We start from the raw sequence: 22,829 nt of genomic DNA on the forward strand, positions 1-22,829 counted from the left end.
CTTTTTCTTCAAGTCATCAAAATTGTCATCCTTGTACTTCTTCTTCTTCGATTCATTTACCTAGCGAGGACAATCAACAATGTAGTGACCAAACTTCTTGCATTTATGGCAGGTTCTTTTCTTGTAGTCCTCAGATGAAGATTCTGATTTTCCCACATCTCTTCTTGAAGATTTTTCGAACTAACCTCGTCTGGAGAACTTCTGGAATTTCCTCTCAAGCATAGCAAGTCCTGACCAAGTTCTTCACGATCACCAAGACTGCAATCAGATTCTTCTTCAGATGAGGAAACAACCTTTGCCTTCAGCACACGAGATCTTTCATAGCTTGGTCCATAGAGATCTCTTTTCTCAGCTAGTTGGAATTCATGAGTATTGAGTCTCCAGAATACCAGCAGGATCTAGTAACTTGTAGTCTCTACACTCTTGAATCATCAAAACTAGTGTATCGAATGAAGGACCAAGAGATCTCACCAATTTCTTCACCACCTCATGGTCGGTGATGTCATTGGCCCCAAGAGCCTGTAGGTCATTGGAGATATCAGTGAGGCGATCGAAGGTTTGTTGACAATTTTCATTATCGAGTCTTTTGAAGCGGTTGAAGAGATTGCGAAGAACATCAACCCGTGAGTCACTTTGAGTAGATACTCTTTCGTTGACTTTGAACAGCCTGTCCTAGATGAGCTTTGTAGTTCTCAAAGCACCCACTCTGCCATACCGACCTTTGCTCAGATGGCTACAAATGATATTCTTTGCTTGACGCGCGCGCGTAGTTTTTTTATTGCGCCGAACTTTCCCGTGCGTGCTGAAGCGCACCCACCGGCCGTGCTCGTGCGAAAAACACATTTTCTTTCACGCGCGCCAAGTCTAACGCGTCCGTTGGAGTTGCTCTTACCATCTTAGTCAGGAACATCAGACCTCATGTGTGTCTTCTTTTTTATTTCCATGATTTTTTCTTGTTAAAAAATGTTTCACAAAAGAGTAAGTGAAACCTGCTCCAAGATTAGCGCGCGGTGGGATCCGGTGCGCTCAGTTCCGTGTGGGCCCTACGACCTCCGTGGAAGAACGTGAGCGAAGGAATGGGTAGTTGCCGATTCGCTGCCGTATTTGACCCAGACAGAGAAGCGAAGAAACATTGATTCCAGAAAGGGAGAGGAGAGAGGGGAAGAAGACGCCAGAGTCACAACCCGCCGCAGATCTCCTCCGTCCTCCGCGACCAGCCCCGCTTTGTCCTCCATGGAGTGCGTCCGCTCGGGGGCTCTTGATCTGGGGCGCTCCGGAAATTTCTTGGGGAAGAGCGGCTCCACGACGTGAGTGCCCTTCGCTTTTCGCCGTTCATGTGTTTGTTTGTGGGTTTGTTTCGCTTCGTTTTCGTAATCTGTGATCGCTGATCTGGATGGACGGTGTGCCGCCGCTGGTACGAACTAGATTTCCGTTGGGGGTTTCGGTTTTTGTTATGGTGCTGTCGCAGTCACTGGAATTTTGTGATGGTTCAGTTGTGATCTGGCACCAAAATCCGATTGCCTCTGGTGTGCGACCGTTGAGTCAAAACTAAACTCAATATATAAAAAAAATGTGCACTTGCTACAATGTTCTTCTTTTTCTTGAGTGGGGATCTTATAGCGAATCCTGGAATCAATTAATTGTTTGGGGCTCCTGAAACCTGTGAGGGAGCAGTTTTTTCATTTCTGAACATCCGTGGAGTAGCACAGTTCCAACACATGATGGAGTAATATTAATGTTTGTTTGTACATACCAAAATCAAACTGTCTTATTAGAGGTGACGGAACGTAGAGACAGGTTTATGGATCAAATGGTTGGTAAGAATGCTCAGAGTGCTAATGGTCTGTAAGAAAGTTGATTAATCCTGAAAATATGCACTGCCCTGTTGATCGGTGTACAACACAGAGATTCATGAGTTTATAAGACATGATTTCTGAGATATATTTGATCAATTAGTGATTAATATTGCTTAAGGAAATCTGCCGTCAGTAGATAGTTTAAATTGAATTCACAATAAATTTGGCATAATGTTGAAAGATCGATCTAGGTTCTGATTGCATTTTGAGATGTGCTGAAGTTTATACTCACATGACATTTCTCCTGGAGAAATACAGTGTAACCTTTGTTTTTTTTTTATCTTATTGTGTTAAATGTGCTACCCGTTGACAGGTCATGTGGTAAAGTCAGATGTTCTACAAACCTTGCTGGTTCTACCAAATGTGAGCAGAACTTGCATGGGAAGGCTAAACCCTTGCTGTTGTCAGCAAGTGGAAAAGCAAGGGGAACCTCTGGTTTGGTTCACAGAAGTCCAGTACTTAAACATCAGCACCATCTTTCTGTGAGATCCACCTCTACCGATGTATGTACTACTTTCGATGAAGATGTCAAAGGTGTATCTTCACATGCCGTCGAAGAAAAGGTTGGAGTGCTCTTATTAAATCTTGGTGGTCCAGAGACCCTCAATGATGTTCAACCATTTTTGTTCAACCTCTTCGCTGATCCAGTAAGTCATGATCATACCACATGCTTATAATTTTAATTCCAATGCAACTTCCCATGTTCTTGCTAATTATGTGTAACCAATGATTATTCCTCTTCTTAGTTAAGTTTACCCCCTCAGAGGATTTGTTTCACTAATAGAGATTAACTTCTTTAGATACATGGGATTTTTTTCTTAGGAGGGATCATGTTCTCCCTATACAGGATTATTTCATTATTTGGATAAGGATGGACTGGAACTGTTCGCTTTGAATTGAAACATGTTTAAGTTCAAATTCTCTGTCCATCTGAAGAGATTGAGTAGACCATGGTATATCTGAAGAAGCCCTAAAAAGGAGAGCCATGCATTATTTTGGATGAGATAGTAGAGAATTAAGTCTCTAGAGTATAAAGTTCATCATCTTAGTCTATGGTCTCTTGTTTATCACAAGTCATGTTGTCTCTGGCTGTTCTTTGAATGGTAGTTATTCCAATGCGAACCACATAGCCCTATCTGTTTCTTAATTATCTTGTGTTATTGTTTAATTTCAGTACTTTTAACCGAGTAATTCAGTTTTGACTTGATAATTGTTACCCAGGATATCATTCGACTCCCTAGGCTGTTCAGGTTTCTTCAAAGACCACTGGCCAAACTTATATCTACTTTTAGAGCTCCTAAGAGTAAAGAGGGGTATGCCTCAATTGGTGGTGGATCACCTCTGCGGAAAATTACCGACGAGCAGGTAAAAGTTCATGAGTCTAAACACGCTCTGTTTTTTGTGTGTGTGTTTAACAGCTATATAGCTGTGATTTAGCAACCTTCTCACGAACTCGTTAAACTCTGTACCTTTCACCATAGTTGCATATCATATTCAGTATTACTTATTTTCATAAAATAGATTTATCACATTCTTAGCGGAACTACTTTGTCTTCAGGCAAATGCTTTGAAGGTTGCACTAAAAAGTAAGAACTTGGAAGCAGATATTTATGTTGGAATGCGGTATTGGTACCCATTCACCGAAGAAGCCATTGATCAGGTAAAACCTCCTCTGTAACCAAATTTAAAGGCCTTTAATCCTTTTGTTCTCCCTTTAAGTGTCAACAATAGTTTCTTGGTTTTTTTGTTTAATTATTCTTCCATGGTAGTTAACTCATAGAATTGTTCTAGATTGATATCTCATTGTCATCGTCCATCTTATTTTCACTTTTATATGATTGTGTTTTAATTTTGTTGAATTTAACTTTTTTTTGTATGATCTTGACTATCTTGCAACATGTATTACATTTTCAGGGACAAGAATTTTGTACTTTGGTTTTATCTAAATGATTCCATGTTTTTAACTGACGATTACTCGTTTTCTACTATTTTGGTTGATGATAGATTAAGAAGGATAAAATCACAAAGCTTGTGGTTCTTCCACTATACCCTCAATACTCCATATCAACAAGCGGATCTAGCATCCGCGTTCTCCAAAACATTGTCAAGTAGGCAATTATCTTCTCTAATGAAACCTCATCTTTCAGACTATGTAGAACCTGAAAATCTTATACGGCGACATTCGTGCAGGGAAGATCCATACTTTGCTGGCTTGCCAATTTCCATTATTGAATCTTGGTACCAGCGCGAGGGCTATGTGAAATCAATGGCTGACTTAATTGAGAAGGAACTATCTGTTTTTTCGAATCCTGAAGAGGTTTGCGCATCCTTTGTTTTGGGTTTCTTAAAAAATTCACGTATTGTTGGTCGTTGTGGATCTGTAGCGTTAGTTGCACACTTGCAGCATAGCCATTCAGTATGTTGTACATCTTTCATATAGAAATTTCCTTGGGCCTGTACTTTATATGCCCCTTCCTCTGGAGTCTGGACAGAAAGTAGCAATTAAATCATTAGATGTATTTGTATTTATAGTCTCAGTGTAACCATTACCACATCATTTGAGAGAATAGCATACTGCATTACTTGCCAGCAGAGGCGGAGCCACATTGAGGTCAATGGGGGCCACTCAAATTTTGATATTCCAATAAAATTTATCTATACTTTTAGGAAAGATGCATCAGTTTTTTAATTTGCAGAGAAAATGCCCCCACTCGAGTAATTTGCCCCCGCTCAATATACTTGAGTGTCTGGCCCTAGTTACCAGTACTTCTAACTGAATTGGGTGGAAATGATACTTCAACTAGTTCTAACTGAATTGGGTGGAAATGATACTTCAACTACTTCTAACTGAATTGGGTAGAAGTGAGGAATATAACTATGACTTTTACACTTTTACTCAGTCACTAGCTTAGCAATCACTTATTTTTGTTGCTAGGCACCTGAAAAATGATCTGCAAAGAGAAAGATGCAGCTAATTTCGAGCAGTATTCTGTAATATTCTTAGCAGATGTTGTACACTACAATATTTCTGGTTATTTGGTTAGATCTGAGCGGTAATACCCACAAAAGTTATTCTTCTGGTTGAGCACAGGAGAGCTATGTCAGCAGGATTTTTTAAAAGATATCCCTGTAATATTTTATGATTTATAACTTATATGGACTTTTGAGTATGAATAATTTTATAAGTTTAAGAGTATGTTAAAATCTGAAATTAAATGTATTTTGTAAGTGCAATTTTGTTGAATAAATAATGAATAGAAGGTAATATCATTCTGACGTTATGTTTCATAATTCGCAGGTTATGATATTCTTCAGTGCACATGGAGTACCACTTACCTATGTTAAGGATGCTGGAGATCCATACAGAGATCAGATGGAAGACTGCATTGCTTTGATCATGGAGGAGTTGAAATCCAGAGGAACCTTGAATGACCATACTCTGGCCTACCAGGTAAGCGGGAAATGATGAATAAATACTTATCTTATGACCACTGTTAAGGGTTATGAAAACATTTTTTAGGAAATTTCAAGGATATAAATGTTATTCTTTTGTACTTAGAAGCTAGAAACCAAATTTTGACCATAATACCCTGCAAACCTACATGGTGGAAGACATTGCACAGTTTTTATTTCTCCTTTTTCTTTACCGAATACTCTCACATTAACCTTTCTGCGCAATGGCAGAGTCGCGTGGGACCAGTTCAATGGCTTAAGCCATATACTGATGAAGTTTTAGTTGAACTTGGTCAAAAGGGTGTTAAGAGTCTCCTGGCTGTCCCAGTAAGGTAATCATCAACTTTACCATTTATACTATACCAGTTCAGTATTTTTAGGACAACAATAAGGGTGTTTGATGCAGCTTTATCTGTTTTTTTGGTTTTGTGGACTTCTGTTCACACTTATTGCCTGAACCAATTCCAAGTGCATTTATTACTCTTTTTGTAGCACTATTTCCTACTATTATAATATCATCATCACTTGACCAGCTCTATTTTATCTTAATTTAGCATTTTATGTGCTTATGTGAATTGTACCTGAACTTCCCATCATGTACCTGTTTGCTCCTATCAATCTTAATATGTCAAAGTGGCCATTCTCGCACCACAATTTTGGTTTTATATATGTCTATCTAAGTCGAAGCTGCATCTTCAAGTTATGCACAGTTAAAAGTACATCATTGTCTTTCAGTTACCATGTTTGTTTTTTATTTTTTTACTCCATGCAACCTTTTTGACTACCGCTTACATTATTTGCTAAAATCAAATCCAGCTTTGTGAGCGAGCATATTGAGACACTGGAAGAAATCGACATGGAGTACAGGGAGTTGGCTCTAGAGTCGGGCATTGAGAACTGGGGGAGGGTTCCAGCTCTTGGATGCACCTCATCCTTCATCTCGGACCTCGCTGACGCTGTCGTCGAAGCCCTTCCCTCTGCCTCCGCGATGGCGACCAGAAAGGTCAAGGATACTGACTCTGACATGGACATGATGCATTATCTGACCAAGATGTTCTTGGGCTCGGTCCTGGCCTTCTTCCTGCTGTTATCGCCGAGGCTAGTTTCTGCTTTCCGGAACACTCTTCAGTGAGCTGCTTATTTTTATCGATGCGACGTGGTTAACCATTTTGGTGATTGTAACTAGAAACCATATAGATTTACCGTTGAATAATTTATAACTTGTTTTTTTTTGTGGTAGACTGCCATGATAATAACAATATAATTTATGGCCGAGAAAAAAATGCAAGAGTTTGTTCACTTATGTCTTGCCCATAACATAGCAACAATGTCATAAGTACTTCGTTTTTCTATAAGAAACAGGGGTACATGGTGAGTAAGCATTTACCCGTTGTATGAACGAGTCATTGTACCACCTGCATGTATAATGATAGATGCTTAATTATATATTGATGCTTAAAGAGAGTATATGGTCTTTAGCAACGTATATAAGTTTTGTTTAATCTTATGCGAGCCTCTCTTTAGGTTCTTAAATGTTCGTATTCCGCATTGATCAGCGGCACTTGTTTAAGTGTCATTTATGTAAGTGTAGCTGATTTAATACAACTTTTATACTAAATCAATGACACTTATTTTGAAACGGAGGGAGTATAGGACATTGGCTAGGGTAGCATATGTATTTGTACCTGTTCTCTTGGAGAATGTGAAGCACTCCATTGGGCTTTTTTAGTAGCTTTCTTCTATTCTGTTTTTCGGAAACGTTTTATTTTTGCAGGGAATTTTTGCTCCTCTTTTTGGTGATTCCACAACTATCATTCCTGCACATTATAAATGTGCAGTAGACGACAGCTTACAAAATAACAAAAATGCTATGCAAGACAAGCATTTTTTCGACGTTCAAAACAGAAAATAGTAGAGATATACTGGTAACAGGCGTGGAACCTAAGCTGGGTCATGAAGAGTGTCTTAGAGACATGTCAAGTCACTAGCACATTTTGAAGCTCCTGCGTCAGCAGATCTTTGTGAATATTAAGCACCACCAAATTCTCTGGACCTGTGATGTGATTCTCAGTCTCAGGTACCCTATTTTTGGTTGGGATGCAAGTGGCCTGGGCCAGCTGTTCCAGCAATCTGACGTTCACTGGAAACAAAATCCGCAGCTGGATCAGGCTGTGTTTGGTTGAGCTGCAGATCTTTAAAAGGCTGCTGTAAAAAAGTTGGAAGTTGAAAAATTGAGGTATTCCCAGTTTTAAAATTTACACTAGAAAAAAACTGCAGATTTTTAAAAGCTGCTTTAAACATTTACCCCTTTGATTACCTTTAGTTTTTTTAAAGCAGAAGTTGATACAAAAGTTGAACCAAACACAGCCTGACTGGTTGCAAAGAAAAGAAACATAGTGTTTGTCGATTGATGCAATTTAGTTCAGATCAGATCGAAACAAGCATTTGGTCTATGTACATACACACGCACTAATCGATGCCAGGTGCGCGAGGACAAGTTTAGTCCACACCATAGAAAAATCAATGAAGGAGTAATGCTCCAAGCGTATTTCCAACCGGGCAAACCCATCTTTACTTAAACTAGTATGTGCCTGTGTATTGCTATGATGTCGAATAATTTTTAACACAATAAAAAGAGCATACAAGACAAATTTTGATGCAAAACAAATAGGAAAACAAAATTATGATTTGGTTGTAAAAAATATATATTCTGCCATTTCTTAAACCGACAAAATATTCATGTTCCGTGATTGGTACTCCCTCCGTTTCTAAATAAATTTTTTTAGAGATTTCACTATAAACCACATATGAATGTATATAGACATGTTTTAGAGCGTAAATTCACTTACTTAGTTTCTTATGTAGTTCATAGTGTAATCTTTAAAATGTCTTATACTATTTAGAAACGGAAAAAGTATGATTTATTGGGTTACAAAAAAGAAGATATTGATTGATATTTATTTGTTTACAAACCATAACTTATACCCTAGTAAGCATTTGACGTGTGACACGAGTAGATGACAACTTCAAACTTTTGTATGGCAAGTTTAATGACTCAAGGATGTAAATTTTACTTCCTCCGTTTCTAAATATAAATCTTTTAAGATATTTCACCAGGAGTCTACATACGGAGGAAAATAAGTAAATCTACGTTCTAAAGTATGTCTATATACATTCGTATGTAGTCCACTAATAAAACCTCTTTAAAGATTTATATTTAGAAACGAAGGGAGTAGTTGTTAACTTTCATATTTTAGTTTATTTTTGATAGAAACATGTCGTGTGTCACTGAATTTTACCCTCCTTACATGAACGGAATTGCCATCGAAAAACGTCAGGGCCGGAGTGTCACGTCTAACCTGACGTGTGACACTTATTATCTGAGTAACTTTATTTCTTATTTATTATAGGATACCAAAGATATTTGAGATACGACGAAGGGACGAGCTGGATGCAGTTTCGACAGGAGAGGAACCCTTACATATTTTCAGGAAAATAAATTAGAGAAGTAGAGATTAGTGGAGTATTCTTTACAGGGACAACAAAATTAAGAACGAGGAAATGGAAAAAAAAAGTAGGAACACTCCGTGAGTGCTCGCGATCGAAACACCTGCTACCAAACTGAGAACCTACTTTGACACTAATTACAAGTTTTAGAGACGTAGAAACGGACGACGAGGCACTAATACCCCATGCATCGATGGATGGGTTAACCCAAGAACTCATGCTTACGCGCGGCGATGGACGGACGACGACGGATTAATCTTTCTTCTCGGTGGTGGCGGGCATGCTGAAGGTGGAGGGGTTGACCGCCTTCTCGGCGGCCGACTCCATCGCGGCCCCGGCGCCGCCGGCGGCTTCCCCCGGGATGGGGATCGCGCCGGCGAGCGGCGCCGCTGCGACGGCGGCGGCCAGCAGCAGGACCGCGAGGGCCAGCGCGCGAGACATGTCGATCGAGTTGGAGTTTGGACGGAACGTACGTAGCGGAGATGAGAGGAGAGGAGAGGATGGTGGAGCGGGCAGACGTGTTTTCATATTGGAGCGTACGCGGCCTGCCGGATGGGAAGGATGGAACGCAAGCGGGTGGTCTGGCGACAGGCGAGGAGGCTCTCTCCTTTGTTTGGTGGTGATGATAGTTAGAGAGAGGAGATTGCTTTACTGTGCTGCTGTTGCTGTGTAGTCCCTCCGTTCCTAAATATAAGTCTTTTAAACGATTTCACCAAGGGACTACATACAAAGCAAAATGATGAATCTACACTCTAAAATATGTCTATATACATCCGTATGTAGTCTTTTAGTGGAATCTCTAAAAAGACTTATATTATGGAACGGAGGGAGTACTTCAAACCGTATATCGGTTTGGCTAGAACTCAGCTAGCTGAGTTTTATTTTGACATCATTCATCATGTCAGCTGCTGCAGTGGCGGAGACGGGGAGGGGGGGGGGGGGGGGGGGGCGAGCAGGGGCCTGGCCCCCCCAACGACCAGCTTACACATGAAGTATTGCTACGTATATACCTGTACTTGGCTTATTGGCCCCCCCATCAGCAGTACTGCCAAGCACTTTGTGAAAGTACAGGTACCGAGCAGTCTTTCATAAGTGCATAATTAACTATACATAGGATTTTATTTGGCTTGCCCCCCCCCCCCCCTATATTGAAATCCTGGCTCCGCCACTGAGCTGCTGGATGTACTTCACGTGCTCTTTGCTTTTGTCAGGTAGTAATTCATTTTTTCTTTAAAGATGTGATTCGCTTTGTCCTAGTTATATTATACTAGCATGTAGAAAGCGCGGCGGCACGCCGCGTCCATCAAGATGCCTCTTACATTTATAAACAAATAATTTAAATTTAGAAGTCGAATTTAGAATTTGATAGGGCTAGCCAGGGACTTTGGAACCTTTTTGTACAAAAAATGTTGTTAAATTGATCCATGTTTACAATATGGATTGCCAATTGTATGTTTTTATTAGTTGCAAAATTAATAAATAGAATTAAGTGAAGAGTGGAAACTCAGAAAATCTAATGCTGAAAACTCCGTCAGGAAGCCTACGCGTGTGTTTTCAATAGAGTTCTTAACTTTTTTGTTTTATGCGTTGCTTTTTACAGAGCTTCGTGGCAGAATAATGGAATGTTATTTGGAGGTCTGAAGTATCTAATGATGAATGTGTGTTTGTCGACAAAAAAGGCTTTTGATTTTGCATTGTGATCAAGACAAATTAGTATGGGTACACTTGGTAGGCTCAGAAGATGAGAAGAACAGGGTCAATCCTTTTGCCGCGTCCATGAAGACAGATCATTTTATTGTTCTTTCAGCTGGATTGTATAAGTACTTATAAAATAATGACTTTTTCACTGGCATTTTGCAGCAATGAAAGGGCGATTGGATCATTCGCCCCACTTTATTTGTGCATTTGATATATAGTTTGCCTCGCTTTTCATAGGATTAGATGATTTTCTCCGCTTTTTCTTTTTTTTCTTTGAATAATATGCCCTTTTGAGTTACCATATAACCAATTTTGACCCTTTATTCCTATTTTCATCATATGAAATGACTTTACTGTCCCTATGGAAAAATACATTTTTTTGCCATCTTCTCTCGTGTTGGACTGTTGGTCCTGTTCCATCGGTTGCCTGCTCACGTTCCCCAGTTCAACACGTTTGTTCCGTTCTCCCAATCCCCCAATACTCATACTGAAGAAAGAAGGTACTGGAGGAGCCGAGGAGGCCCTCATCTTAGCGACGGCTCCCACTGCTGCTGGTAGCATGGAGGCTTCCGCTGAAGCTCTGCAGCTCGGCAGACCGGCAGCTCCCTCTCCTGCTGACGGCGTGGCGGCCTTCGGGACTCCGGCTGCAACTCGGGGCTGCGGATGGCACCCTCGTTGCTCCAGCTAGTAAAAACTACTCCACCTTTCTCCAATGATTGACGGATTTACAGAATTTTTTGTGTGAGCTCGTTGCTGCATCAGTAGTAGCCATGGCTTGACGGCGGTATATATAGAAGTACTAATTACCGTAGCAACTGGCTATGCTTCAAACATGGAGCTGGGAATATTGTATACACTACTTCCTTGAGTGATCTCCTCTCGATTCAGACTTAAATTTTATTATACACTGAAAATTGCGTAGATGCCGATGAGTATTTTCTAGTTAAACCACAGATGGTTTTGAGTTCGTCTCTTTGTGGGTCTCCTGTAAGACATGGTCACGGATCAATATATCTATGTTCTGCATCCTGCCATATGCACTTCGGTGGAAATGGGCAGCATATAACAAATTAATAGATGAAAAACTTAAGATGACAACATATGCCCACTTAGTACATGGAATTGACAGAATATATGACACAAAAATCACAAACTGATGTCACAAAAAGGTTGCTCGGTTCAAATGGCATGACAAATTAATCTGAGTTTACATAAAGCAAAATAGTAATTCTTCCGAGTCAATATCTTAGAAATTGACAAAATGTCTCAGAATTTAAAATAGCAATAATGCACTAAATATAGAGTTTCTTCCTATTTGGGGTCCACAATTATCGACGTACTTGGCGATGGCGACCCTTCCTTTGTGCCGCCCGTAATTGCCGGGCTCTCAGAGGGCACCATTCCTGCGTATTGAGATTCCTCCACTGAGAAGTTTGAACATTAATTATTTTGAAGGAAGTTAAATTACAATCGAGTGGCGTTCATAGTAACCTCCGATCTATGTCAACAAAGGAATAAGTCTGGTACTAACAGCCTAAGGATAAGCTATGCTTGGATGCTATAAATTACACGAATGATCAAATGGTGAAAACAATTGTAGAGAAGCAATATAGGCACATGTGTCCCATCATCTCCTAGGCTGTTAGATAAACTTTTGTAATGTGACTCAAATACGATAAAAATGTGAATAATTTTTTTTAGTGTGCAAAGTTGAGTAACCTTGGTGCAATATTGAAATATAAAAACGTGAAACTTCAAAGATCAGCTATGTCTAGAACTATCAAACCACATGGATGATCAAATGGTGAAAACAATTGTAAAGAAGCAATATAGGCACATGCGTCGCATCATCTCCTAGGTTGTTAGATAAACTTTTGTAATGTAACTCAAATACGACAAAAAATGTGAATAATCTTTTTAGTGTGCAAAATTGAGTAACCTTGCTGCAATATTGAAATACTAAAAAAGTGAAACCTCAAAGATCAGCTATTTCTAGAACTATCAAACCTGCGAAACATTACTGAAACCAACAAAAAAGGTTCTTGCTTGATAAATTAACCCATAGGTCAACATAACCTTGCTTCTTAGAACTGCTATTATTGTTGGTTAAATGTTTCTTGGAATTAACAAATGGCATTAGTAGGATTAATGGATTTGAGGGAACATCACCACAGTGACATCTCCTTTTAAAGATATTACTGGTTTACTTATAAAAGTAAAATACTAGATTGCAAAATTAAACAAAATCCCGTGTTATTCGCAGCAGCATGATCAATGGAAATAACTCCTTTGTTTTGTTAATTAGAAAATAAGTTTGTTATGCCCGTCCGTGGCAGCAAAATTTTATTTTTAGGATTATGCTTACCTCTAAAACATATATACGGTTGTACAAAAAATATTCAAAGATCATAGACAATGGAAACACACTCAATTTGATTTCTCCTCCCAGGCATTAACACTCTCAATTGACGTGCAGGTGCAATCCCAGCCCACCACGAATTAAATGGCCACCGCAAAATGCTAACTAAGATCATCCATGGTTCAATAGCCATGGGGCATGGGGCAGAGGAAGGAAGAGGATCTAGAGTAGCTCACCATGGTACATTTGCGGCCGACACCGGCAGCGAGGGAAACCTCTGTTGTGCTCAATCTATCCTGTTGCTGCTGCACAAGGAGAATAGATCATCCATAAACAATAGGTAATGAAGCCAATTAATCCTAAAAGTACCAGGATCCTAACTATCCCTAGATCATCCATGGTCATGAATGAAACAAAGCACAAGAAAGACCTTCCAGGGTGTCGTTCATGCATCTATCGAGGTGGTGAGCTGTAGCTACGTGAGGATGGGAAGGAAAGTAGTTGGATCCAATTGAATCCAAGAGGAGAGGAGAGCTGACCTTGAAGAGAAGAACTTCATGCCTCCATGGACAGGAAGAATCCCAGGTCGCTTCTATGGCGAGGTCCATGGCGTTGAAACCCTCTCCACACGCGGATGCTAGGCAGGAGAGAGAGGAAGCCTACGCCGGCTGCCCAAGTCATGCCGGTGAATAGGAAAAAGCAGTGAAGGAGGTGTTGGAAATATGCCCTAGAGGCAATAATAAATTAGTTATTATTATATTTCTTAGTTCATGATAATCGTTTATTATCCATGCTATAATTGTATTGATTGGTAACACAATACTTGTGTGGATACATAGACAAAACACTGTCCCTAGTAAGCCTCTAGTTGACTAGCTCGTTGATCAAAGATGGTCAAGGTTTCCTGGCCATAGGCAAGTGTTGTCACTTGATAACGGGATCACATCATTAGGAGAATCATGTGATGGACTAGACCCAAACTAATAGACGTAGCATGTTGATCGTGTCATTTTGTTGCTACTGTTTTCTGCGTGTCAAGTATTTGTTCCTATGACCATGAGATCATATAACTCACGGACACCGGAGGAATGCTTTGTGTGTATCAAACGTCGCAACGTAACTGGGTGACTATAAAGATGCTCTACAGGTATCTCCGAAGGTGTTCGTTGAGTTAGTATGGATCAATACTGGGATTTGTCACTCCGTATGACGGAGAGGTATCTCGGGGCCCACTCGGTAATACAACATCACACACAAGCCTTGCAAGCAATGTAACTTAGTGTAAGTTGCGGGATCTTGTATTACGGAACGAGTAAAGAGACTTGCCCGTAAACGAGATTGAAATAGGTATACGGATACTGACGATCGAATCTCGGGCAAGTAACATACCGAAGGACAAAGGGAATGACGTACGGGATTATATGAATCCTTGGCACTGAGGTTCAAGCGATAAGATCTTCGTAGAATATGTAGGATCCAATATGAGCATCCAGGTCCCGCTATTGGATATTGACCGAGGAGTCTCTCGGGTCATGTCTACATAGTTCTCGAACCCGCAGGGTCTGCACACTTAAAGTTCGACGTTGTTTTATGCGTATTTGAGTTATATGGTTGGTTACCGAATGTTGTTCGGAGTCCCGGATGAGATCACGGACGTCACGAGGGTTTCCGGAATGGTCCGGAAACGAAGATTGATATATAGGATGACCTCATTTGATTACCGGAAGGTTTTCGGAGTTACCGGGAATGTACCAGGAATGACGAATGGGTTCCGGGAGTTCACCGGGGGGGGGGGGGGGGGCAACCCACCCCGGGGAAGCCCATAGGCCTTTGGGGAGACACACCAGCCCTTAGTGGGCTGGTGGGACAGCCCACAAGTGCCCTATGCGCCAAGGAGAAGAAAATCAAGAGAGAAAGAAAAAAAAGGAGGAGGTGGGAAGGAAGGGGGACTCCCTCCCACCAAACCTAGTCCAACTCGGTTTGGGGGGGGGGGAGAGTCCTCCCCCTTGGACTCGGCCGACCCCCTTGGGGCTCCTTGAGCCCCAAGGCAAGGCCCCCTCCCTCCCACCTATATATACGGAGGTTTTAGGGCTGATTTGAGACGACTTTTCCACGGGAGCCCGACCACATACCTCCACGGTTTTTCCTCTAGATCGCGTTTCTGCGGAGCTCGGGCGGAGCCCTGCTGAGACAAGGTCATCACCAACCTCCGGAGCGCCGTCACGCTGCCGGAGAACTCTTCTACCTCTCCGTCTCTCTTGCTGGATCAAGAAGGCCGAGATCATCGTCGAGCTGTACGTGTGCTGAACGCGGAGGTGCCGTCCGTTCGGTACTAGATCGTGGGACTGATCGCGGGGTTGTTCGCGGGGCGGATCGAGGGACGTGAGGACGTTCCACTACATCAACCGCGTTCACTAACGCTTTTGCTGTACGGTCTACGAGGGTACGTAGATCACTCATCCCCTCTCGTAGATGGACATCACCATGATAGGTCTTCGTGCGCGTAGGAAATTTTTTGTTTCGCATGCGACGTTCCCCAACAGTGGCATCATGAGCTAGGTTCATGCGTAGATGTCTTCTCGAGTAGAACACAAAAGTTTTTGTGGGCGGTGATGTGCGTTTTGCTGCCCTCCTTAGTCTTTTCTTGATTCCGCGGTATTGTTGGATCGAAGCGGCTCGGACCGACATTACTCGTACGCTTACGAGAGACTGGTTTCATCGCTACGAGTAACTCCGTTGCTCAAAGATGACTGGCGGGTGTCAGTTTCTCCAACTTTAGTTGAATCGGAATTGACCGAGGAGGTCCTTGGATGAGGTTAAATAGCAATTCATATATCTCTGTTGTGGTGTTTACGTAAGTAAGATGCGATCCTACTAGATACCCATGGTCACCACGTAAAACATGCAACAACAAAATTAGAGGACGTCTAACTTGTTTTTGCAGGGTATGCTTGTGATGTGATATGGCCAACGATGTGATGTGATATATTGGATGTATGAGATGATCATGTTGTAATAGTTAATATCGACTTGCACGTCGATGGTACGGCAACCGGCAGGAGCCATAGGGTTGTCTTTAAACTAACTTTTGTGCTTGCAGATGTGTTTACTATATTGCTAGGACGTAGCTTTAGTAGTAATAGCATGAGTAGCATGACAACCCCGATGGCGACACGTTGATGGAGATCATGATGATGGAGATCATGGTGTGACGCCGGTGACAAGAAGATCGTGCCGGTGCTTTGGTGATGGAGATCAAGAAGCGCATGCTGATGGCCATATCATGTCACTTAGGAATTGCATGTGATGTTAATCCTTTTTGCACCTTATCTTGCTTAGAACGACGGTAGCATTATGAGGTGATCTCTCACTAAATTTCAAGACGAAATTGTGTTCTCCCCGACTGTGCACCGTTGCGACAGTTCTTCGTTTCGAGACACCACGTGATGATCGGGTGTGATAGACTCAACGTTCACATACAACGGGTGCAAAACAGTTGCACACGCAGAACACTCGGGTTAAGCTTGACGAGCCTAGCATGTGCAGACATGGCCTCGGAACACATGAGACCGAAAGGTCGAGCATGGATCGTATAGTTGATATGATTAGCATAGAGATGCTTACCACTGAAACTATTCTCGACTCACGTGATGATCGGACTTGAGATAGTGGATTTGGATCATGTACCACTCAAATGACTAGAGAGATGTACTTTTTGAGTGGGAGTTCTTAAGTAATATGATTAATTGAAGTAATTATCATGAACATAGTCTAATGGTCTTTGCGAATTATGATGTAGCTTGCGCTATAGCTCTACTGTTTTTATATGTTCCTAGAGAAAATTTAGTTGAAAGTTGATAGTAGCAAACTTTGAAGAGGATTGTCCTCGTTGCTGCGCAGAAGGCTTATGTCCTTAATGCACCACTCGGTGTGTTGCACCTCGAGCGTCGTCTGTGGATGCTGTGAACATCCGACATACACGTTTCTGATGACTACACGATAGTTCAGTGCAAAATACTTAATGGCTTAGAAGCAATGCACCGAAGACGTTTTGAAACGTCACGGAACATAAGTGATGTTCTAAAGAGATGAAATTGTGATTTCATGCTCGTGCCCTTGTTGAGAGGTACGAGACCTCCGACAAGATTCTTTGTCCACAAAGTAAAGGAGAAAAGCTCAATCGTTGAGCGTGTGCTCAGATTGTCTGAGTACGACAATCACTTGAATCAAGTGGGAGTTAATCTTCCAGATGAGATAGTGATAGTTCTCCAAAGTCACTGCCACCAAGCTGTGAGAGCTTCGTGATGAACTATAACATATCAAGGATAGATACAATGATCTTTGAGTGATTCGCGATGTTTGACACTGGGAAAGTAGAAATCAAGAAGAAGCATCAATAGTTGATGGTTTGTAAAACCACTAAGTTTCAAGAAAGGCAAGGGCTAGAAGGGATACTTCGTGAAACGGCAAAACAGTTGCTGCACTAATGAAGAGACCCAAGATTAAACCCAAACCCGAGACTAAGTGCTTCTGTAATGAGGGGAACAGTCACTGAGGCGGAGCAACTCTAGATACTTGGTAGATAAGAAGGCTGGCAAAAGTCGAAAGAAGTATATTTGATATACATGATGTTGATGTGTACTTTACTAGTACTCCTAGTAGCATGAGGGTATTGGATACCGGTTCGGTTGCTAAGTGATTAGTAACACGAAATGAAAGCTACGGCATAAACGGAGACTAGCTAAAGGCGAGGTGACGATACGTGTTGGAAGTGTTTCCAAGGTTGATATGATCAAACGTCGCACGCTCCCTCTACCATCGGGATTGGTGTTAAACCTAAATAATTGTTATTTGGTGCTTGCGTTAAGCATGAACATGATTGGATCGTGTTTATTGCAATACGATTATTCATTTAAAGAGAGTAATGGTTACTCTATTTTCTTGAATAATCACCTTCAATGGTTTATTGAATCTCGATCGTAGTGTTACACATGTTCATGATATTGGTGCCAAAAGATACGAGGTGATGATGATAGTACCACTTACTTGTGGCACTGCCGCTTGAGTCATGTTGGTATAAATTGCATGAAGAGGCTCCATGCTGATGGATCTTTATACTCACTTGATTTTGAATCACTGGTGACATGCAAATCATACCACATGAGCAAGGCCTTGTTTTCATTGAGATGAAATAAGATAGTAACTTGTTGGAAGTGATACATTTTGATGTATGCAGTCCAATGGGTGCTGAGGCACGCGGTGGATATCATTATGTTCTTACTTCAATGACGATTTGAGTAGATACTAGAGTATTTGCTTAATGAATCACAAGTCTGAAATATTGAAAAGTTCAATTCTGTTTCGGAGTGAAGTTCGTCGTAACAAGAGGATAAACTGTCTACGATATGATCATAGAAATGAATATCTGAATTACGAGTTTTGGTACGCAGTTAAGACAATGTGGAAATTGTTTCGCGGTTCATGCCACCTAGAACATCATAGTGTGATGATGTGTCTGAACGTCATAGCCACACACTATTTGGTATGGTGCATGCTATGATGTCTCTTATCGGATTACCACTATCATTTATGGGTTAAGCATTAGAGACAACCACATTCACTTTAAATAGGGCACCACGTATTTCCGTTGAGATGACACAGTATAGACTGAGGTTTAGAGAAATCTAAACTGTCGTTTCTTGAAAGTTTGGGGTTTCGACACTTATGTGAAAAAGTTTCAGTCTGATAAGCTCGAACCCAAAGCGGATAAATGCATCTTCATAGGATATCCAAAACAGTTGGGTACATCTCCTATCTCAGATCCGAAAGCAAAGTGTTTGTTTCTAGAAACGGATCCTTTCTCGAGGAAAGGTTTCTCTCAAAAGAATTGAGTGGGAGGGTGGTAGAACTTGATGAGGTTATTGAACCATCACTTCGACCAGTGTGTAGCAGGGCGCAGGAAGTTGTTCCTGTGGCGCCTACACCAATTGAAGTGAAAGCTGATGATGGTGATCATCGAGCATCGGATCAAGTTACTACAAGCCTCGTAGGTTGACAAGGTCGCGTACTACTACAGAGTGGTACGGTAACCCTGTCTTGGAGGTCATGTTGTTGAGCAACAATGAACCTACGAGTTATGGAGAAAGCAATGGTGGGCCCAGATTCCGACCAATGGCTGGAAGCCATGAAATCCGAGAGAGGATCCATGTATGAAAAAAAAGTGTAGACTTTGGAAGAACTGCTTGATGGTCATAGGACTATTGAGTAAAGATGGATCTTTAAAAGGAAGACAGACGATGATAGTGATAAGTCACTATTAAGAAAAGCTCGACTTGTCGCAAAGATGTTTCCGACAACATCAAAGAGTTGACTATGATGAGACTTTCTCACTCGTAGCGATGCTAAAAGTCTGTTAGAATTATGTTACTAGTTGCTGCATTATTTATGAAATATTGCATGTAGGATGTCAAAACATTGTTTCCTCGACGGTTTCCTTGAGCAAACATTGTATGAGATACAACCATGAGGTTTTGTCGATCCTAAAGATACTAGAAAGTATGCAAGCTCCAGCGATCCTTAAATAGGACTGGTGCAAGCATCTCGGAGTTGGAATATACACTTTGATGAGATGATCAAAGATTTTGGGTTTGTACAAGGTTTACGAGAAACTTGTATTTCCAAAGAAGTGAGTGGGAGCACTATAGAATTTCTGATAAGTATATGTGGTTGACATATTGTGGATCAGAAGTAATGTAGAATTTCTGTAAGGCATACAAGGTTGTTTGAAAGGAGTTTTTCAAAGGAATACCTGGATTACGCTACTTGAACGTTGAGCATCAAAGATCTATGGAGATAGATCGAAAGCGCTTAATAGAAGTTTCAACAAGATGCATGCCTTGACAAGTTTTTGAAGGAGTTCAAAATAGATCAACAAAGAAGGAGTTCTTGGTTGCGTTGTAAGGTGTGAATTTGAGTAAGACTCAAAACCCGACCCCAGCAGAATAAAGAGAATAGACGAAGGTCGTCTTCTATGCCTTGGCCGTAGAATCTGAAGTATGACATGCTGGGTACCGCACCTGATGTGTGCCTTGACTCAAAGTCTGTTGAGAGGTACAAAGAGTGATCCATGATTGAATCACTAGCAGCGGTCAAAATTTATCCTTAGTAACTGATGGACTAAGGAATTTTTCTCGATTATGGAGGTGGTTAAAGAGTTCGTCGTAAAGGATTACGTCGATGCAAGCTTTGACACTAATCCGAATAACTATGAGTAGTGAAACGGATTCGTATAGTAGAGTAGATATTTGGAGCATTTCCGAATAGCACGTAGTAGCAGCATCTATAAGATGACATAAAGATTTGTAAAGAACACACGGATCTGAAAGTTTCAGAACCGTTGACTAAAACCTCTCTCACGAGCAAGACGTGATCAGACCCCATAACTATATGGGTGTTGGATTCGTTGGAATCACATGGTGATGTGAACTAGATTATTGACTCTAGTGCAAGTGGGAGACTGTTGGAAATATGCCCTAGAGGCAATAATAAATTAGTTATTATTATATTTCTTAGTTCATGATAATCGTTTATTATCCATGCTATAATTGTATTGATTGGTAACACAATACTTGTGTGGATACATAGACAAAACACTGTCCCTAGTAAGCCTCTAGTTGACTAGCTCGTTGATCAAAGATGGTCAAGGTTTCCTGGCCATAGGCAAGTGTTGTCACTTGATAACGGGATCACATCATTAGGAGAATCATGTGATGGACTAGACCCAAACTAATAGACATAGCATGTTGATCGTGTCATTTTGTTGCTACTGTTTTCTGCGTGTCAAGTATTTGTTCCTATGACCATGAGATCATATAACTCACGGACACCGGAGGAATGCTTTGTGTGTATCAAATGTCGCAACATAACTGGGTGACTATAAAGATGCTCTACAGGCATCTCCGAAGGTGTTCGTTGAGTTAGTATGGATCAATACTGGGATTTGTCACTCCGTATGACGGAGAGGTATCTCGGGGCCCACTCGGTAATACAACATCACACACAAGCCTTGCAAGCAATGTAACTTAGTGTAAGTTGCGGGATCTTGTATTACGGAACGAGTAAAGAGACTTGCCGGTAAACGAGATTGAAATAGGTATACGGATACTGACGATCGAATCTCGGGCAAGTAACATACCGAAGGACAAAGGGAATGACGTACGGGATTATATGAATCCTTGGCACTGAGGTTCAAACGATAAGATCTTCGTAGAATATGTAGGATCCAATATGGGCATCCCGGTCCCGCTATTGGATATTGACCGAGGAGTCTCTCGGGTCATGTCTACATAGTTCTCAAACCCGCAGGATCTGCACACTTAAAGTTCGACGTTGTTTTATGCGTATTTGAGTTATATGGTTGGTTACCGAATGTTGTTCGGAGTCTCGGATGAGATCACGGACGTCACGAGGGTTTCCGGAATGGTCCGGAAACGAAGATTGATATATAGGATGACCTCATTTGATTACCGGAAGGTTTTCGGAGTTACCGGGAATGTACCGGGAATGACGAATGGGTTCCGGGTGTTCACCGGGGGGGGGGGGGGCAACCCACCCCGGGGAAGCCCATAGGCCTTTGGGGAGACACACCAGCCCTTAGTGGGCTGGTGGGACAGCCCACAAGTGCCCTATGCGCCAAGGAGAAGAAAATCAAGAGAGAAAAAAAAGGAGGAGGTGGGAAGGAAGGGGGACTACCTCCCACCAAACCTAGTCCAACTCGGTTTGGGGGGGGGGGGGGAGAGTCCTCCCCCTTGGACTCGGCCGACCCCCTTGGGGCTCCTTGAGCCCCAAGGCAAGGCCCCCTCCCTCCCACCTATATATACGGAGGTTTTAGGGCTGATTTGAGACGACTTTTCCACGGCAGCCCGACCACATACCTCCACGGTTTTTCCTCTAGATCGCGTTTCTGCGGAGCTCGGGCGGAGCCCTGCTGAGACAAGGTCATCACCAACCTCCGGAGCGCCGTCACGCTGCCGGAGAACTCTTCTACCTCCCCGTCTCTCTTGCTGGATCAAGAAGGCCGAGATCATCGTCGAGCTGTACGTGTGCTGAACGCGGAGGTGCCGTCCGTTCGGTACTAGATCGTGGGACTGATCGCGGGATTGTTCACGGGGCGGATCGAGGGACGTGAGGACGTTCCACTACATCAACCGCGTTCACTAACGCTTCTGCTGTACGGTCTACGAGGGTACGTAGATCACTCATCCCCTCTCGTAGATGGACATCACCATGATAGGTCTTCGTGCGCGTAGGAAATTTTTTGTTTCCCATGCGACGTTCCCCAACTGGAGGGAGGTCAAATCCACCCAAATCAAGGTCCAGGTCCAGATAGGCATGTGAGAGAGGAGGTACATCGACGACGGCCGACGGCCGATGGCGGATGACGGAGAAGATCAGCGACGGACGGTGCGTGCAGGGCGGTGGCGAATGGACGAACGGCGGCGAGCCGCATTTTTCTGTCTCTCTCTAGTCGCACCTTTCTCTCAGTGAGAAAACAGAGAGGTGAGAGAGATAATTTCGTGCCCTCCAGTGGTAAATCTCAATGTGCAGTTAAAAAAAAGCTCATAGTCTGATACGTGTGAACCAGGAAGGGGGAAAAGTGGCAGCCAGAGAGAGCCCATGCCTAAGTACTGGGAATGCAGGGGAGGGGCCGTAGCTTAGTAGCTATAATATGTTGTTGAAAATTGCATATATGCCGATGAGTATTTTCTAGTTAAACCAAAGATGGTTTTGAGTTCATCTCTTTGTGCGTCTCCTGTAAGTCACATGGTCATGGATCAATATATCTATGTTCTGCATCCTGGCATATGCACTTCGGTGGAATTGGGCAGCATATAACAAATTAATTGATAAAAAAACATAAGATGACAACATATGCCCACTTAGTACATGGAATTGAC

The 22,829-nt window shown here is 42.0% G+C and overlaps 2 protein-coding genes and 1 long non-coding RNA gene across 3 annotated transcripts; 2 read left to right on the forward strand and 1 right to left on the reverse strand.

Annotated features, from left to right (window-relative positions):
• Positions 1 to 1,093: 1,093 nt before the first annotated feature.
• LOC123395457 (ferrochelatase-2, chloroplastic) lies at positions 1,094 to 6,612 on the forward strand. The gene is made up of 9 exons (XM_045090460.1): positions 1,094 to 1,307; positions 2,170 to 2,503; positions 3,078 to 3,221; positions 3,415 to 3,516; positions 3,861 to 3,964; positions 4,047 to 4,173; positions 5,155 to 5,307; positions 5,541 to 5,641; positions 6,126 to 6,612. Exons 1-9 carry the CDS (start codon positions 1,234 to 1,236, stop codon positions 6,439 to 6,441), a joined length of 1,455 nt encoding a protein of 484 aa, XP_044946395.1. The 5' UTR covers positions 1,094 to 1,233; the 3' UTR covers positions 6,442 to 6,612.
• Positions 6,613 to 8,770: 2,158 nt separating this feature from the next.
• Positions 8,771 to 9,422, reverse strand: LOC123398150. The gene has a single exon (XM_045092656.1). It carries the CDS (start codon positions 9,342 to 9,344, stop codon positions 9,069 to 9,071), a length of 276 nt encoding a protein of 91 aa, XP_044948591.1. The 5' UTR covers positions 9,345 to 9,422; the 3' UTR covers positions 8,771 to 9,068.
• Positions 9,423 to 10,803: 1,381 nt separating this feature from the next.
• LOC123397921 lies at positions 10,804 to 22,502 on the forward strand. The gene is made up of 3 exons (XR_006610047.1): positions 10,804 to 11,201; positions 12,991 to 13,584; positions 22,221 to 22,502. It is a non-coding gene; the product is annotated as an uncharacterized LOC123397921 (long non-coding RNA).
• The last annotated feature ends 327 nt before the right edge of the window (positions 22,503 to 22,829 follow it).

This window comes from Hordeum vulgare, chromosome 5H (genome assembly GCF_904849725.1).
Source record: "Hordeum vulgare subsp. vulgare chromosome 5H, MorexV3_pseudomolecules_assembly, whole genome shotgun sequence".
NCBI classification, from domain to species: domain Eukaryota; kingdom Viridiplantae; phylum Streptophyta; class Magnoliopsida; order Poales; family Poaceae; genus Hordeum; species Hordeum vulgare.

What these genes read in the sequence shown, in the direction of transcription:
- LOC123395457 (XM_045090460.1), top strand. Translation starts at nt 1,234, where the DNA reads ATGGAGTGCGTCCGCTCGGGGGCTCTTGATCTGGGGCGCTCCGGAAAT. An exon ending in TCAACCTCTTCGCTGATCCA is followed by an intron (nt 2,504 to 3,077) that starts GTAAGTCATGAT and finishes ATTGTTACCCAG; the next exon opens with GATATCATTCGACTCCCTAG. An exon ending in CCGAAGAAGCCATTGATCAG is followed by an intron (nt 3,517 to 3,860) that starts GTAAAACCTCCT and finishes GGTTGATGATAG; the next exon opens with ATTAAGAAGGATAAAATCAC.
- LOC123398150 (XM_045092656.1), bottom strand. Translation starts at nt 9,344, where the DNA reads ATGAAAACACGTCTGCCCGCTCCACCATCCTCTCCTCTCCTCTCATCT.